The sequence below is a fragment of the Pleurodeles waltl genome, chromosome 3_1 (genome assembly GCF_031143425.1).
Source record: "Pleurodeles waltl isolate 20211129_DDA chromosome 3_1, aPleWal1.hap1.20221129, whole genome shotgun sequence".
In the NCBI taxonomy this organism is placed as follows: domain Eukaryota; kingdom Metazoa; phylum Chordata; class Amphibia; order Caudata; family Salamandridae; genus Pleurodeles; species Pleurodeles waltl.
The window spans coordinates 231,346,507-231,364,180 of record NC_090440.1 but is presented as its reverse complement, the minus strand read 5'-3'; the positions used below and the strand labels follow the sequence as shown (position 1 = coordinate 231,364,180).

Sequence of the window (17,674 nt, the reverse complement as noted above, 5' to 3'; positions counted from 1 at the left end):
AGTCATTTTCTTTCACAAACTTTACTAAGTGGGGTATTTTAAAGAACAATGAGCCAGTTACATTGAAAGAGCATAAGACAATGTAAATGCCACTTTAAGGGGGTCTTAGGGTACTCCTTGTTTCACAGGTTAATCAGATATTCTCCTTTTCCAATGCCCACCTGTGCACAACAGGTATCACATTTATTTTTACCTTTACAAATACTCAATTTATCAACCTCAGAAACATTTGACACTGCTGGGATTCCAACATGTCACTTATCAATTACACTAGATGTCAGCAATAACAGATTAACTTGAGGAGGCAACTTGCCAATATTTAAAGCGAGAACAACACTATTCACACATTGGACATTGCAACCCTCTTTGACAAGAAAAGGTGTGGTGTATTGTACCTTTAGTAGTGGACTTGTTCATACAATCAGCACAGACACCCATGTCTACTTAACTAAAGTACAATACAGAACATGATCTTCCCTATGAGATAACAACTAATTTGCATTCATACTCCCAGATTCCTCTGCACTAATCACACAGAGCGTTTCAGCCTAGCAACGGTGTCTTGTAAATTTATCTCTGTGTGTTGAACCTAGCAACTAGCAGGAGGGGGTCTGCAGAGGCGAAATATTCCCATGGAAGCATCTGTTGTGAGAATTACTCTGTCTGATGATGGATTTGGATTAATCGGGATCCAGCACCATAAGAGTGCTTGTTTCAAATGCCTTGTGTCTTGGACTGTGTCATATCATGAGGCATTAATTTACTTCCATTGGCTATCCAGTTCTTGTTGGATGGGTCTCATCTTAAGCCTGCAATATGGTATTAGGCCTTTGCATCACAGCATTAGACACAGTAGAGATTTGTATTGTCTTATTGTGATGGACTGTTTGGCCGAGAGATTCTTTGGCATGGATTGAAGCTTTGTTAATGTTTCTGCAAAGGGGAAAGCTTTCCCAAGCTGCATGTTTACTATTGCTCCTATGATTTGTAGTTTGGTTCTGTAGATGATTTGTCAATGTTTAGTGTTGCCCCTAACTTTTGAAAAAGAGTGATACATGCAAACATTGAAGAGTTTTCTTCTTCTTTTTTGGGAGCCTTGACCTATCTGTCATCCAAGTAAGCGTATACTTGGTGACCTTGACTTCTGAGGTAAGCAGCAATGGGTGCAAGGCACTTGGAATACATTTTCTGCACTGATTTTAGGCCGAAGGGTAGAGCTTCAATTGATAATGCTGCCCCACTACTGCAAAGCATTGGTATTGTCTGTGCTTCCATTGCAATGGAATGTAGAAATACGCAACCTTCCTGAAGGTCCAGGGGCATTGGAGTTCCGCACCTGCCGAGTGCAGGCAGTGGAACAGACCACCCAAATGTGGGAAAGACCTGCTAAAAAAATGGGACGGTTACCCACCCTCAGCGTGGAGCTTAAGGAGGACTTCCTGAAGTGTTATCACATGAAAGGTCTCTTTTCTGCAGAACTTGCTGAGTTCTCTGAGGTCCATGATAGGTCTCCATTTCCTACCTTCCTCTTTACTAGGAACCATCTGGAATAGAATGCCTGATTCTTCTGGGCCTTGGGAATGCTTTGATTTCCTACTGCTCCCACAACAGTGGGTGGGTGGACAGTTTTTTTTTTAAAGAAACTGTAAGGTATGACCCGAAGGAACATTCTGTCTCACCCACTGGTCGGTTATAGACTCCCAAGCAAAAAAGGAAATTATTTCCCTCATCTTTGGTTGTGGAAGTGCTGGGAGGGGGAAGTCAGCTGTAAAAGTCAAACACGTTTTATTTCTGTCTGTTATTTCTGTTGGATGTATAACCTTGGTAATATCCAGATTGTCTTGTAGCATGAACGGCTTTGTCTGACTGATGGAAATCTCCTCTGTAAGTTTGAGATCTTCATGAGCCACAAAATTGAAATTGGAACTGTGAATCTGGAGAACTCCTGGTGGTTTTGCTGTATCGTTATCCATTTTCATGCTTACATGCCTTCATAGACCTGATTGCCACATAAAGTAGCTCCATCAACTGCCATCTCTAATATTTTCAGTTGGACCTCAGGATGGAGGAAAGTAGATCGCAACTGTCTTGCTGCCATAGAACAACTGTTCCTGCTAACAGATGAAAACCTGCATTAGAATAGCCCATGGTTGCATTAATGATAGCCGCCGAAGTTGTTTCACCTTCTTTAATGATATAGTGTCGAGACGTCATGCCACATTTGTGGATCGTAACAGCCCAAAATCGGTAGGTCATTTGTGGCTTTGACAAAAGTAGCAGCCATTGCCTATACTCTATGGGCAAAATTATCAAATGTTTTCCGTCCCTATCCGGCAGTGCAGAGGGTGGGGCCATAGAACTGTGGCTGGCATATTCATTAACTTCAGGCCCTCTGAAATCTAGTATAGGAATAGTGTTTAAGGACTTGTGTGGTTGCTCTTTAAAATCATACAAGAAGCACCATTATTTGAAGTTGAATTTTAAAGCAGCTTTCTCCATTAATGCATGAAATCGGGCTATGTCGTTCAGAGAACCATCCGCCTGACTGAGGGACTTGTCATCTTCTTTAGGCACCACATAGTTATCCAAATCATCTGTACTGTCATCATGAGACAATTGACCTTGTTTTTCAAAGTCAGAGTAAAGTGACCTGGAGAAATCTCCTTTTTTCCATGTCTTCTGGAAATGGTGGCACAAAGACAGGTGCACTTGTATTTGGAAACAGACATCTTGGAAGTGTTGAGGAAGGTCGTGGTCTCAGAGATGCCACTGGAGGAGGTGCGGTCGAGGAGGTTGAGGCAGCGGCAGAAGTGGAGTGGGCACGAGTTAAGGTTGTAGTGGTATTAGCCTTTGAAAAGTTTTCATCATTGAAATGTTTCAGGTGCCTGTTGCATTTTTTACTACAATGCAACAGGCACCTGAAAGAGGCACCTGAAACATTTCAGTTTCGGTATGAAGTTTGTGATAAGGTAGTCGTGAATGGCATGGTTCAAAATCCTGTGACTGATAGTCATATTAGGCATTGCGTTCATCTAAGGCATCACCTTCAAAATCTGGCACACACTGGAAACTGAAATGCGTTGGACAAGCACCAGTTTCCAAGGCATCTTAGTCACTGCATTTACCTTCAAATTCGGAGTCCAGAATTGTGTTGGAAGATTCAGCATCATTTGAATGGGTGATAAGTTGAATGGCGAAATGGAGAAAAATGTTGTTGACGTAAGTGTCATCGACGGTAACAGGGTCCTTGATGAGGAAGCTGGTGCTATTGAAGATAACCTGGTCTTTGTTGACGTTATTCACAATGTCAGCGTTGATAAGGTCGATGCTGATGTCGACGTCAATAGTGTCGTAGACGGCCTCGTTGCCAACGATGGTGTCAAAGATGACATTGTTGATGTTCAGTTTGAAGGCCTGAAAGGTCAGTCTTTTTTGTGCAAACTTTTGCTCATGATGTTTTAGGCTTTTCTCTGAAGAGACCTCAGTGCCTTTATAAGAGGAGATGGCAGCTGTCATTGTAGGGTGTGGATCCAGATCAGGAAAATCTGCATGGTTTCTTTTTTACCCAGACTTTGTGTAGGTGCTCGGAAGAGCACTTATCATAGATGCATCCCCGGATGAGTGGTCATGTCTTTCTGTGATTTTGTAGGAAAAGTACTACAAATGTCACAACATGAAGGCTTGTGTTTAGGATAAAGGAAATAAAGACATTTGTCATTAAGATAATCAGAATAGACCTCTTGTGGGTCACAGGTACAGCAGTTCTTAAAAAGAGATTTCTCCTCTCTGTCAGTCATTGTGACAGTTAGTTAGCAACAGAAAAGGTCTACCTGACCCAGAAAATAGAGAAATGCCCCTAAAAACAACTTACAAAAAGTTGTAAGATGACAATAGGACTGGTTCAGTTCCAGGGCAGACCTGAAATGCAACAGTTTAAGGCCACTAAAAGGTTAGAGCATAGCTCTGTCTGGAGGCTCCTTCGCATACGTCGTGTGGTAGGAAGCTGAGTGATAAATGCCTCTAGGGGGAGTAGGAGAGCTGGCACTTACACCTCACTGGCTGAAGTTTGGGTTGCTTCAAATGAGGTAGATGTGCTACTAAAAAGCACTGCTGTTGAGGCCTGTTGCCATTTCATCACTGTTTACTACTATTTAAGAGTACTGGGGATTCTCCTTTTCCAATGCCTACATGTGCACAAGTATTACTTTTACTATTTAATTTATAAATACTCAATTTTCCAACCTCAGACAATTTGTCCTCGTCGGGATTCCAGACTGTCACTTCCCAGTTACACTAGATGCCAGCAATAATTTGCAGAGGAACCTTACCAGCATTTAACATGAGAAGGATACTATTCACACAGTGGGCATTGCAACCCTCTGACAAGAAAAAGTGTGTGCACTGCACTTTACTAGTGGTCATGTTCCTACTATCAGCAGAGATGCCCTTGTCTACTTAACTGAAGTACAATAAAATATAAAACACGAACTTCTCTATGAGATAAATAATTTGCATTCACACTCCCTGATTCCTCCTCACTCATCGCAGCTCGCAGGGTTTTTCAGCCTAGCATCTGTCTACGGTGCTCTTGTAAAGGTAACTATATCTCAAAGTTAGCAACTAACAGGAATATGTCTGCAGAGGCTACATATTTATTTGGCTTTAAATACTGTATTTGAATAAAGCATCAGCTTCTAGGATCAGCAAGACCTTTTAACTATATCAGAGAGTACATGTTCACATAACTTCCTAAAAGGTTCAGAACATTTTTTCTTAGCGTTAGCAGTGTTAAGGACGTCTATACTGATCAAGCCAGTGTACAGTGTCTCCAGAGTTTGAACGGTGGTGTGATAGCGGTGGAAGCGGTGGTGTCTATACATAGGTTAGATCGACAACACACACAAGATAACACTGAAAAATTGTGTAATGCCTCTCTTTTGGAAGGAGGGCATGAGCAGACAGAACAGTCCAGCTTTCTTCTGCAGGCTGAAGGAAATAGTCTGTTTGAGTCCATGTGACCTGCGGCCCTCTAATGAGCATCAGTTCTCTAGGCTGACCCCAACTTAGTACTGGAACTGCGGCAGCAACGAGGAAAGGTCAGGGCAAGAACCTTTTTTGAGTTGCATTTATAATTCTTGCCTTATCCTTCAGATCCATCCTCAAATATGTCAGTAATAGTGTCCCTTCTGCTTCATTGCTTTATTGCTCATCAAGCCTCTGCTGTGCTCAGGTTACGGTATTGATCCTCCTCGATTGTTTCCTCTTCCTTTTAGTGTTCTAACTCTTCCATCATTCAGTTTACAATGAAGAAGATGAGGTCAATGTCCTAAACCTTAAGGAGGTCAAGTACTTGAATTTTCAGTTTCTAAAAGCATTTCTGAATTGCATGGCTTTGGTTTCTTAAATCAAGTTATTGCCCAAATGTGGTAACTTTGTGGCTGGTAGCCTTTGTTACTGTCCATTCTTCTTTCCAGGTGGTTTTCAAACAGAAGATGCAAGTTCTACATTTACACCTCCCTGTCTCAGATGGCATTTCTTTATTTTACTGTAAAAAATGCTGGCTAGCTAACATCTTTTTGTTTTAATAGTTTTATAACGTTTTGAGAAAGTGATGTTTGCTGAAACTTATGCTTATAACTTTTGTTTATAACTATTATGCCAACGTGAATGTGATAATATGTATGGATACAGTTGGGTATAGCATTGTTATTGCACTTTAGTGTTTCCTAAAACTTAATACAAAATCCTTTTAGAAAAAGGTTGGTTCAGCTTGACTCCCACCTCAGTGCTTAATTTTTGGTGAGGTTGAAGGTGGTAGACAATGGTACTTATTTTGGGGATCAAAACGTATTTCTAGCATCAGACCACATCAAGCGAGAGGAAGGCTTAAAAGAGAGAACAAAGAGAAGGAGAAAAACTGTGACAAAAAGACGGCACAGATGAAAAATGGTGAGATAAAGAGATTGGAAGTTGTTAAAGAAAGGGAATGAGTTAGAATACAACCTAGCCAGCCTTAAAATAGTACTGGTGGTGGGCTTCTAAGAAAATGTTTGGACCATTGCACTATTATTATCATAATAATAATAATAATTATTATTATTATTACTTTTTTTTCAACTAAGCACTGCCTTACCCACAGTAATAACTTTTCTATTCTGTTGAAGGTAGCCAGGACCATGGACCTACATGAGGACCCCTCTTTTTCTGTTTTGCTTAGTAAGTTAGGGCCTCAGTAGAATACAGATTTGCCTTCATCCACCATCCTGCCAGTGGTGTAGAGTGCAGGGGCACAGAGTGCAGTGGTGCAGAGTAGATGAGAGTGGCACACAGTGGAATAGCGTAGAGTGCAGAGTGAATAGAGTTGAGTGTTACAGAGTAATTCGCATTGGCGTAGAGTGCAGTGGCATAGAGTGCAGTTGTGTAGAGTGCAGTGTTGCAAAGTGGCCTAGAGTACAGTGGCGTAGAGTGGACTTGTGCAGAATAGATTGGCGTGGCCTAGACTAGAGTAGTGTACAGTCCAGTGGTGAATAGTACACTGGCATAGAGTAGAGTGGTGCAGGGTAGTGTAGAGACATATAGGGGGTCATTCTGACCCTGGCGGTTGGCGGTGAAGCGGCGGTAAGACCGCCAACAGGCTGGCGGTCTTTTTTCATGTATTCTGACCATGGCGGTTACCGCCATGGTCAGCCGCCGCTTCACCGTTCCGACCGCCACGGCGGTAACGACCGCCGGGCTGGAGACCTGGGTCTCCAGGCCGGCGGTCGTCACATACCGCCGGCGGTATTCCAACCCGCCTGACCCCGGCTTACTGCCATGGATTTCATGCGGTTGGGGACCGCCATGCAATCCATGGCGGTAAGCACTATCAGTGCCAGGGAATCCCTTCCCTGGCACTGATAGGAGTCTCCCCCACCCCCAACCCCCACCCCGACTCCCTCCCCTACCCCCCCACCACCCCTGCCACCCCCAAAAGGTTGCAGGACCCCCGTCCCCCACCCCGATCCCCAACATATACACACACACACATACAGGCACGCATCCATGCACATACACACACCCCCCCGCATTCATGCACGCATCCATGCACATACACACACCCCCCGCATTCATGCACGCATCCATGCACATACACACACCCCCCCGCATTCATGCACGCATTCACACGCCCCCTCAATATACACATACGCACACAACTCACAACACCCCCCCACCCCCCTTCCCTAGCGGACGATCACCTTACCTGTTCCTGGTGATCCTCCGGGAGCGAACGGGCAGCTCCGCCGACACCGACACGCCAACATAAGACCACCACAGCGAATCACAGGTCGTGATTCGCTGGGCGGTGTTCTGTTGGCGTGGCGGTGGAGGTGGAGCTACCTCCACTTCCCCGCCTGCCGCCAGTATGGCTGTTGGCGGCTCTTCGTCCGGAAACGGGCGGAGCGCTGCCAACAGTCAGAATGGCCCATGCGGAAGACCGCCAGCACTGGCGGTCTTCCGTACGGCGGTCCCTCGGCGGTCTATTGAAAAGACCGCCGAGGTCGGAATGACCCCCATAGTGTGAAGTAGCATAGAGTGCAGTGGCATAGAGTGGAGTGTGTGGAGTGGTGTAAAATTGATTGGTGCAGTGGTGTGGAGCGGTGCAGAGTAGAATGAAGCGGCGTGGAGTATTCATGGTGTGGTAGCACACTGCCATTATAGACACCACATTTTGAATTGAAATGATCATGACATCTGCACAGACATACAGTTTTTCTAGTAAAAATAAAAAAAAGCACATATACGAAAAAGTGTGGCAATTGCATCACCTAGTGTAATGCTTTGTTTTGATCATATTAACATATTTGTTTCAAACACACTTCAGAAATAACAAAAAGTGTGCTTCATTTGTGTTCCTAATTCTAATATATTCTGAAATACTTACAAAGCTCATTTAAATATTGTCATGTGCTAGAAAAACAATTCTTTCCTACCCCCAGTATCCAGCAAGATTGCACATAAATCCTCTCACTTTGAAGTTAGAGAAAGAAAAGTAAGCAAGCTCCCTCGGAAGATGGAGCCCGACCTTTGGCTTTGGTCTTTGAATACACAGCAAATGTGATGAGATAAGAACAAGATTTACATGCCTGTATACAGAAAGGGTGCATTTGGAAAGATAGTGTAAATGAGGTTTGGGCAAGTGAAGGTACAAACTCAAGCTGGACAGCCTAAAACAAATAATGGGAAACAAGAAAATGTGAGTTACACCACAAAGCTGATGGCAAGCAACGAGTAGAATGCATTCCTAGGTCAGCTTTCAGAATGTCCCCAAGATGTCTTTAGCATCTTGACTATGTTGAGATTCAAGTCGTTGAACTACCACAGTCTCACATTTTCAGAAGTAGGTTGTACCAGATAGCTAACATATGAGTGTTGAAAGCTCCCATATGTTGGAGAGGAAATGAAATGTGAAGAAATTACGCTTCATCAGACATTGGTAGAAAATGTTATGAAATTATATGTGAAATTATATGTGGTGAAAGAGCAGTGTAGGCGTAAAATCTGTGCTGATACCAAAGAGGTGAAAAGTTTGCTTGAAAATAAAATGTATGACCAGCAAGGTATTAGTTAAAGGAAACCCCATATCTGTAAGCTTGAAGGAATTTATGGGTTTAGCACACAGGCACATTTTCTGTTGTCCCAGTAAATTAAAAACATGATTGCAGAATAGGAGCAGGAGATTGAATTAACCAAGGGTACACAGAATCTGATAAGAGGTCTTAGGAGCGAAACAATAAAACATGCACACAAATACACATGCATCCAAGAGGACTTAATAGTTAGTTTGGTGAGCATTGTTAGAACTGCTAGAAAGAATGTATAAGAAATAGGTTAAAGGTTCAGAGACACCGGTGATGTGGCGTTTTACAACAAACATGTAACTGCTAAGTAACTTATTATTTGACCTTTTGTAATAAGCATTGTTCACATTACTATATAAGTGGCTGCATGTGAAGCAGCAAATTGGGACCAGCTGTTTTCCGTATGGGATATCTACTCTCACTGCTGTGACAGTAAAAAGCTATGTTTGCCTTGCTGAGAGAAGTCTTGTTTTTTCTTTATCTTACATGTCCCCGCAACACAAATAATTTAGCATGCATGAGAATTTTATCATGCAATGTGGAACTCTTCATGTGTCAACAGATATGGGGATGGAATGAGACTGCTGCTGCTGCTGAGAATGCACTATTTAGTGGTGCTTGTTTATCTGCCTCAGTCTGATAATGCACTTTTAATTTTGAATCTATGATATGTGTGCAAGAATCTTATTCCAACAAACCACATAAAATGAACCAACAACATCAATACTCATTGGAGCATCTGCAGAAGGCCGTACTGTCTGTGTCACACCAACTGAAGAGAGAACATGGTAGCAGAGGGCCAGGTTCCACGGACTTCATCCCTAGGCAGTAGCGTGGATTTGGTTACATCCTTGGGCTTAGCGTATACTAGTCAATTAGCACTGATATGTATAGAGGTAAATGGGTAGGCACTAAAGAGGGAATATAGTATTATATGTGACCTCTCTTTCAATCTCTAGCTAGGATTCTTTTGTCATTTTGTTAAAGGTATTCTGTAGATCTCTAGTTTGAAAGCTGGAGTCCACTTCTAAATCCAGCAAAGACTGGTATTCAATGTGCCAAATTGGAGAAAAGACAGCAAAAAGGTCAAGCACCTAAATAGTCTAGTAGTCCCCAAGATTTTATTGAACTGAACCTGCACTACACCCAAAACTTTACGTTTGAGACTTCTGCAGTCATCAGCATATGACAATATATGTGGGCCCACTGCCTGCAGGTGGAATTGAATTCTGCCTAAGATGACTTGCGTGTCTGACTGCTGCCAAGGTAATTGAAGGGTGCAGGAATGCATGCCCAATGCACCCTGGAGACAGCAGATATTGCAACAGTAAAAGAAAGTCATAGTGGTGGAGCTAATCCAATGGTCCCAGGGAGACAGACTATAGTGATGATAAGATTCCTATCCTGTGCCACAGCCTTCTTGACTGCCTCTATTATGCCGGGCGTCATGCGTAGAGGTTGAGATCTTCCCCTCTTTGAGTATGTCCAACGATACCTGAGATTTTGTAAAGACTTTTGAAGTGTAGGAAGTGTATTTGCCTCCTCTGAGCCTTGAACAAGAGATGACAGATTCTATTGTGGTGAGTCCAAACTCTACTGCTTTTGAAGCTACTGAACCTGTTCTGAAGGTTGTCCTGAATCCTTAAAGACCCACAGACAAAATAATTGTTCTTCTATGACCGCAGGTTCCCAAACTGTTTTTTATCTGAAAAAGTCAACTCCCATCGGCCACTTTCAAGCTACTGTTCTTAAAATTCCGACCAGTATAATATACAGGAAGGCAGTTAATGTTAAATGTTCTATTTGCCAAACAAAAGGCTTTCAATGGAAGGATCCAAGCTACATGCAGAGGTTGTCTTTCTTTTATGCACCAATCCTAAGCCTCTCATACAAGACCCTAACAATTTACCAACCCGAAGGGTGGACATTCTTGAACTATATCTGAGAGAACAGGTATGCTACCTTACTTTCAGGAAAGACTTTTCAAACAAACCTACAGTTGGGGCGGCCCTCAGACTATGTATTGTGTGGACTGCCCTCCAGTGCAGGTAAGATAGAAATTATGTTGATGGTGGGCAACCAAACATTTCATTTTCAAAAGATGAAAAACTGATATAGTTTTTGTCATGAAAATGAGAAGCTACTGCTTAGGGCAACCGAGTTTGTTTTATCAAAATGAAAAGGTTGTATTTGATAGAAAAATATGTTAATTTTCATGAACTGGAAGCTGATATTTGGTAGCAAAATTAATGTAGTAATTCTGTTTAAGTCTCTAATATATGAGATCGGTATAAGCAGTCTGTTGTTTAAGCCTGTAATGGCACTCTAAGCTTAATGTTTGTATTGTATTTTTGTTATTCTGCCCCTTTCAAGAAGAATCTCAGTTACAACATATGATTGAGAATCTGCTTGGAAGGAGCATGTAAGGAAGCAACTCATTTAAATGTAGTTAGATGCTAAGGTAACTGATAGGCCAATGAACACTGCATTTTATGAGCTCTTTCTATCACTTGCAGCTTTTTAGAAATTGTGCTTAAAAATGCATCTTTTAATCACCAATTTCTGAAAATTGTGTTGCAACAAATTAATCTACAACACTCCTGGAGAGGTCAGGCTTGGTTGGTACTCCTTTAAAGACCTGGAAAATGTCTCATGTACTCCTTAAGACAGTAATGGTTTTTAATAAATTGTGTTACCTTTCATTTTTCCTGTTATCCTTAGAGTTGTAGGTGCGTTATGCTGTTGCACACTGCTAGGTATACAGCTGCCTTTCCTGTTATGTCACAGATTTCACTAAGCAGAACTTGAACTGCTATTGAACTGCTATTCCTTAGACAGCCCATGACAGCTCTTTCTGCAACTCCAGTATGCTACTGTTGCTGGGTCTAGTCTCCCTGTGCCCTTTCCCAGGCCTGATCTGCTACAGGATTAGGATGAAGGGTGTTCTTGCTACTGCCATCAACCAGGGCTACTCTTGCTAGACCAGGACTGGTGCTAAGTCTGCTCTCCTTGTCTTCTTCTTGTCCTACCTGCTCTACATTGTTGTGTCAGGGATTGGGACTGGAGTGGACAACATCATTTACCATTGCCTACTATCATCCACTATTCACTGTGGCCCTCTGCAGACTGGCTGGGCTACCTTCATACTAGAATCGTAGATGTGAACTGCCCATAAAGAGATTGAGTTTGGGGATGAGAGGAATCAACTATCCTGACTTCAAATACAACTATATTGACTCCATGACTCCATGACTATGTTGACACCTAACGTCTGTACAGGAGATGGTGGAAGTAGAGTGAAGACATCAGAGAAAAGGTGTAATTTGTAACTTGCAGCATTTCTTTAAGTTTGATTCAGTATTCAATACACATTTGGATATCCTAAATAGCTTATACAGTTATTTGGCCTGTGACCTTGCATTCTACATTTTTTAAAGTAAGACCCACTTTAAAAAACAGTTAAGAAAAAAAATACAATTCAGTGACCCAAGCTGAGCTCACAAGATATCACTGAAGTGGCACAAAGCCAGCCTCGTGCACATGCATACCAGTGTGTGCCTCTTTGTAAACAAGGCACCTTATCATGCACTTGGCTTACTTTTTGGCTAGCATTTGTTTATTATTCCACTGGCTTCTGGTCTTTGTAGCAAGCTATCGCTTAGAGTTGTGCGAAATTGTTTTGCTAGTAGAAGGTTCTATTTGTATGTTAATGCTATTCTTAAATTTCCGGAACTCTAAATTAATTACACTAACGCCAACCACCCCAAATCATGCCCTAGTTCACCACATGTCTTTTGTAGTGGGGTACCCTCTGTTGCTTTTTGAGATAGATCAAAGTCACATCCCCTTATAATTGACCAGTGTGGGCTCTGTGCTGCTCCTGCCTAAAGGGTCATGAAGAAGGCAGCCAGCAGGAACAGAAAGCAAGCAGTGTTGCAAGTTATCTGTTTACTTTAAGTAGTTACCACTCCTTGCCTTTCTCCTAGCCTCTTGTCAACAAATACAAGGCTGTTGAGGGGCTGCGAGTTGCGTAAGAGGTTGACAATGAGATGTCATCAGTGGGGATCAATTGATGTGTTCGATCAATTCCATTGCCCCTGGAATTTTGGTGCGTCGAAGCCCCTATCACAAACACAAAGGATACAGCAAGGAAGAGCATGATATGATGTATAAATGGAAGCAGACATCAGCAGTGGTCATACTTTTGACAGTTAACACCATGCAGCGACGTAGGCGTGCAGACTCACAGGGCGATGAAGATCTTAAAGAGCTGATATTCAGAAGGCCTCAGCTCTGAAACGCAGTCCATCTCCACTACTTGGTCCGGCTCTGGCTCTTCCTCCGTGGTTGCTGCATTCTCTGTGACAGGAGACACGGACACCCTTATGAGTATATCCAAGGTGAGCAGTAAAGTGCAGTACAGTGCAAGGCACCTCACAGAGCAGAGTAGTGGAGTAGCGGAGAGTGGTATGCCTTTCCATAGAAATAAACACAAAGATTGACCTCCTTTACCAGTCTTTCTTACAAAAACAGTTCAGTGTATCAAGAGAAAAGTGAAGTTACAACTGGTTGTATAACAACATCTAAAAGTGTATTAGGTGCATAAGTTTAGAATTGTTGCCAAGTTTCTTCAGCATTAATTCACTATTAATGGTGGAGAACTACTGGGAAAGAAATCCTAATCAGCCAGTTCACCTCTGATCTCAAAAGTCCTAGGGTGCATGGACCTCAACCTCCAGGTGTAGGAGGCAGCAGCTCCTACACCTGGCATGCCTTTTCATACTCCTGGCACTGCTACTACAACACCTGGTTATGTTTGTTCAGTGGCAGTATGTTGAGAGAATTCTAAATTATGCAAGGAAGTGTAATATTGAATATATTTCTCAAGTTGAAAGCAAGCATCAACCACCGCTCAAGATGCTGGACTGTGCTCTCTTTGTATATGTTATAGTAAATGTGGAAATATGTTTTTTTGTTTAAACACAGCAGATCTCAAACATTTTGGGTATACCCAATGGCCTCTATTTTTCAATATCCAGTTTTGTTTTGGTGACAGAGCAGTGGTGTTTTAAATTCAAATTAAGTACACCAAAGCCTGGAAATTTCCAAACACCTGCACTTAATTGTCCTATATTTTTGTTGGTGCATTTCACTCTTCTTTTTCAAATCAAAGTGCTGACCTACCACATATGCATGCCAAATTTTGATAGGATCTACAATAGACCTGTCTTTTTGGCTGCACAAAGTTCCAGCCTACTGAACAATTACACCAAATTTCGATAGTCATGGGAAGGCTTGACTTTCTTAATACAATCATTTCCAAAGAAGAGTATAACCTTTTACATTGTATTTTATTTCTACCTTGTATGATCATAAGAGCAATAATTATGTATTGACCACTGTCACACTTGAATGCGGGGAAAAAAGATGACTTCTAATTCAAATATATCCTCTCAAAGAAATCCCAACCTACCCCTCGCAGGTGCCTTTAGTAATCTGCAAGAAATATGCCTACATTGAAGATTTTGTTGTGTTCAGGGCAGCAGCAGTAGCAAACACACAAAATACACATAATGCGGTTTATCTCCCTTTGGCGCAAAACCAGCAAGGCATTTATTGACCAAGCCCCTACTTCTGGGGTGCATCACAGCCCCTTTCGGAGCAGCTACAACCCTCACAACATAACATTTCTCCCTCACCTGTGAAAAACAGAAACAAAAAAAACAACTGAAATCATCTCATACAGACCCAGTCCTCACGTAGTCCAAACACAGGGGGTGCCACCCATCGTCGGACATACACTAGTACACAATTATAACAATATAAAGCCTTGCAGCTTACTTGAATGCATCAGGCAGGGATGGAGATCATATCGTTCAACCCCAGCTCGCAAAAGAGTAGGCACCATACCCTCACCAGAGACAACCTGTCCAGTATCTTCGGGTAGGTTACTACTCCCCTGCTAACCAGACAGACTCCCAGAAGTGTGCAACTCCTCCTCCTGGAGAATACCCGGAGATGTCACACCCTTGGACCCCACAGACCCGGGAGTGCAGACTGGATCCCCAGCCAGGCACTCCCCATCCGGGCCAGGAACAGCAAAGGGGTCATCAACCTCCTCAGAAACAGATGCCTGATGGTAAAGCTTGAAAAATGAAATGTTTCGAGTCACCAAATCTTGTCCTTTCTGGGCAGTGACCATACTTCCACAAATCCACACCACAGTCCAAAGTATCAGCTCAAAAGGGAGTTTGAATTTCCCCCCAGGTGTTGATTGCGTATCAGCACCTGATCCCCCAGTTGAAGAGGCAAAACACGAGCATGTCACTTTCCTGACATACAGTCACTGGCAGCCCCCGGTGTCACAACCTCTCACCCACCTGCTTCTGCAGGGTAGTAGGGACAGCGCACTGAGGGACAGTATCACCCACAGGACGGTTCATACAAAACGAACTAGGGGGTACTTGAGTAGTAGTATGGGGTGTGAGACGATACTCCCTTAGGAAAGCAAATAAGGCACAATCAATGTTATGTGACTTTTCCACCGCAATTCTCAGTACTTTTTCCAATGTCCACACAAACCGCTCAGCCTCCCCATTTTCCTGCAGCCAATACGGGGTAATTTTCCGATGTGCAATACCATGAAGAGCCAGATAATTGGCGAACTCCTGGCTGGAAAACGGTGGGCCATTATCAGTGCGGCGCTCCTGAAAGATGCCATGAGTAGCCACTATCTCCTCAAAACAAGGAATGACACGTGCAGCTGTGGTCGTGTCCAGTATCCCCACCTCTGGATATTTAGAGAAATCATCAATGACCACCAGCATATGTCTGCCACCAGGTAGAGCACCCAAGTCAGCACTAACCCTGTGCCACAAACTGGACGGAATCATCTCTGAAAGGATAGGTGCAGGCACCTCGAAGGGGCCCACAGCCTGACACAGGTGACACTGTTGCACCACACACTTCACATGATGCTCCAGCCCTGGAAACCACAGTTTGCATCGCAATCTGGCCTTAGTCTTAACCACCCCTTGGTGTGACGTATGGGCGAGGTCTACTATGCAAGACTGAAATGATCTAGGAACTACCAATCTCACCCCCCTGTGCAAATACCCCTCAGGAGACAAAGTTAGATCTTGTCGAAAATGACGGAACGCAGCCAATGTACTAGGGGTATCTTCAGTCCTCCTAGACAAATCACAGATCATCTCATGCCATTTTCCGGTACGGACACTGGTGATGGCCAATTAAATACACTCATCCTCTCGGGCCGCACTCTGAAACTCCTGCATCGATACAGGTAGCGGTCGCGACCGATCAACCACCAGCCGCACATAGTCTTCCACTCCTTCTGCTTCCTCTTGAACTGTCGCAGACCTAGCATTCTGTGACAAATAATCAACTAGGTTTTGAGGCCCAGGCCGATACAGTAAAGTGAAGCAATAGTCCTGTAACTGCAAAATCCACTTCTCTATCCTAGGAGGGGAGGTGGACGTGGACAGGTTGAAAAGGGGTATCTGGGGTTTATGATCCGTAACCACTGTGAAAGGCTGGCCATACAGGTAAAGGTGATAATGACAGCAACCCCAGTGAACAGCAATGGCCTTCTTTTCTATATGTGAATAGCATTGTTCAGTCTCTATCAAGGCTCGGTCGACAAAGGCCACGGGTGCCCATTCCCCCTCGGCACAACGTTGAGACAGAATAGCCCCCAGGCCCACCGGGCTCGCATCCACTGACAGCTCCGATTCTCTTGCCGGATCAAAGTACCGCAACGTGGTATGGGCCAATAACGCCTCTTTTGTGACATGGAAAGCCTCTTCTTGTGCAACTCCCCACTCCCAAGGAACGTTGGCCAGAGTCAACTCTCAAAGTGGAGCAGTAAGAGATGCTAAGTTCTGAATAAATCTACCACAGTATGTAACCGTCCCCAGAAAACTACAGACACCGGTGACAGAGGTGGGGGCGGGTGCATCTGGATGTCATGTACCATTTCAGGATCTGGCATAACCCCTTTGTTGGAGAAGTGATATCCAAAGAAAGCAATATGAGCCTGTAGAAATACACACTTTTCCCGATGCAATGTGAATCCATGATCCTGTAAACACTTAAACGTGGCATGGAGTCTCACAAGATGTACCTCCACCGTGGGGGCATACACTAAGATATCATCACTGCTATTGATGACACCCTCCAGCCCCGCAAGTACTCCCCTGATAACATCCTGAAAAACCTCTGCAGCACTGGAGATCCCAAAGCTGAGGCGTTTATACCTCCAAAGCTCCACATGTGTGGAAAACGTGGTGATGGCCCTAGACTCAGGAGCAAGCAGAAGTTGGTGGTAACCTGCCCTCAAGTCCATCTTCGAGAACCACCGAGACCCACTTACTTCCACCACGATATCATCAATAGTGGGGGTGAGGTGGCGTTCACGACAGACGACAGCATTGGGGAACCTCATATCCACACAGATCCTCACTTCCCCAGGCTGCTTGGGTTTCTGAGCAACCACAATGGGAGACACCCAGGGGGTGGGTCCTTCAACACATTCAATTATATTCTCTGCCTCCAATTTCCGCAGTTCTTCATCTACCTTAGGTTGCAGGCGGAAGGCGAAGCGACAATGTTTCAGAGCAACCAGTTAAATAGACGTATCAATATGGAGGTGTATCAAGCTCCCTTCAGGCACCAAATTCCTGTTAACAGCTGGGAATATTCAGCCACCAGCTCCTCAACACCCTCCTGATGTACACTGAATGCAAAGGTAACGAGGCCCAACTTCTCCACAGTTTGACAATTCAACAGCATACCAGCACCAGTTTCTGTGACGTATATCTTGGCACTGACCTACTGGGCCTCATGCATGATGTCAGTGTAGATTACCCTTGCCAGGGGAATCGTAATGGATGATCCAAAAGCAAACACTTTGGTGGTTGTGGTGTGCATCACTGGTTGAAGTTGAAGCGCCGTAAGCATTTAGAGAGCCATGATGTTAATAGACTCCCCTGTATCTATCAGAGCCACCATAGGCTTGCTCCCTACCTCTATATTGC

At 43.7% G+C, this 17,674-nt stretch overlaps 1 protein-coding gene across 1 annotated transcript in view; it reads right to left on the bottom strand.

The window, feature by feature from the left end:
• Positions 1-17,674, bottom strand: part of GRAMD2A (GRAM domain containing 2A) — a 328,764-nt gene that overhangs the window by 23,632 nt on the left and 287,458 nt on the right. Inside the window, exon 10 of the mRNA XM_069222277.1 lies at positions 12,866-12,977. Within this exon, the coding sequence (XP_069078378.1) occupies positions 12,866-12,977 (112 nt within the window). The remainder of the gene's footprint in view (positions 1-12,865; positions 12,978-17,674) is intronic.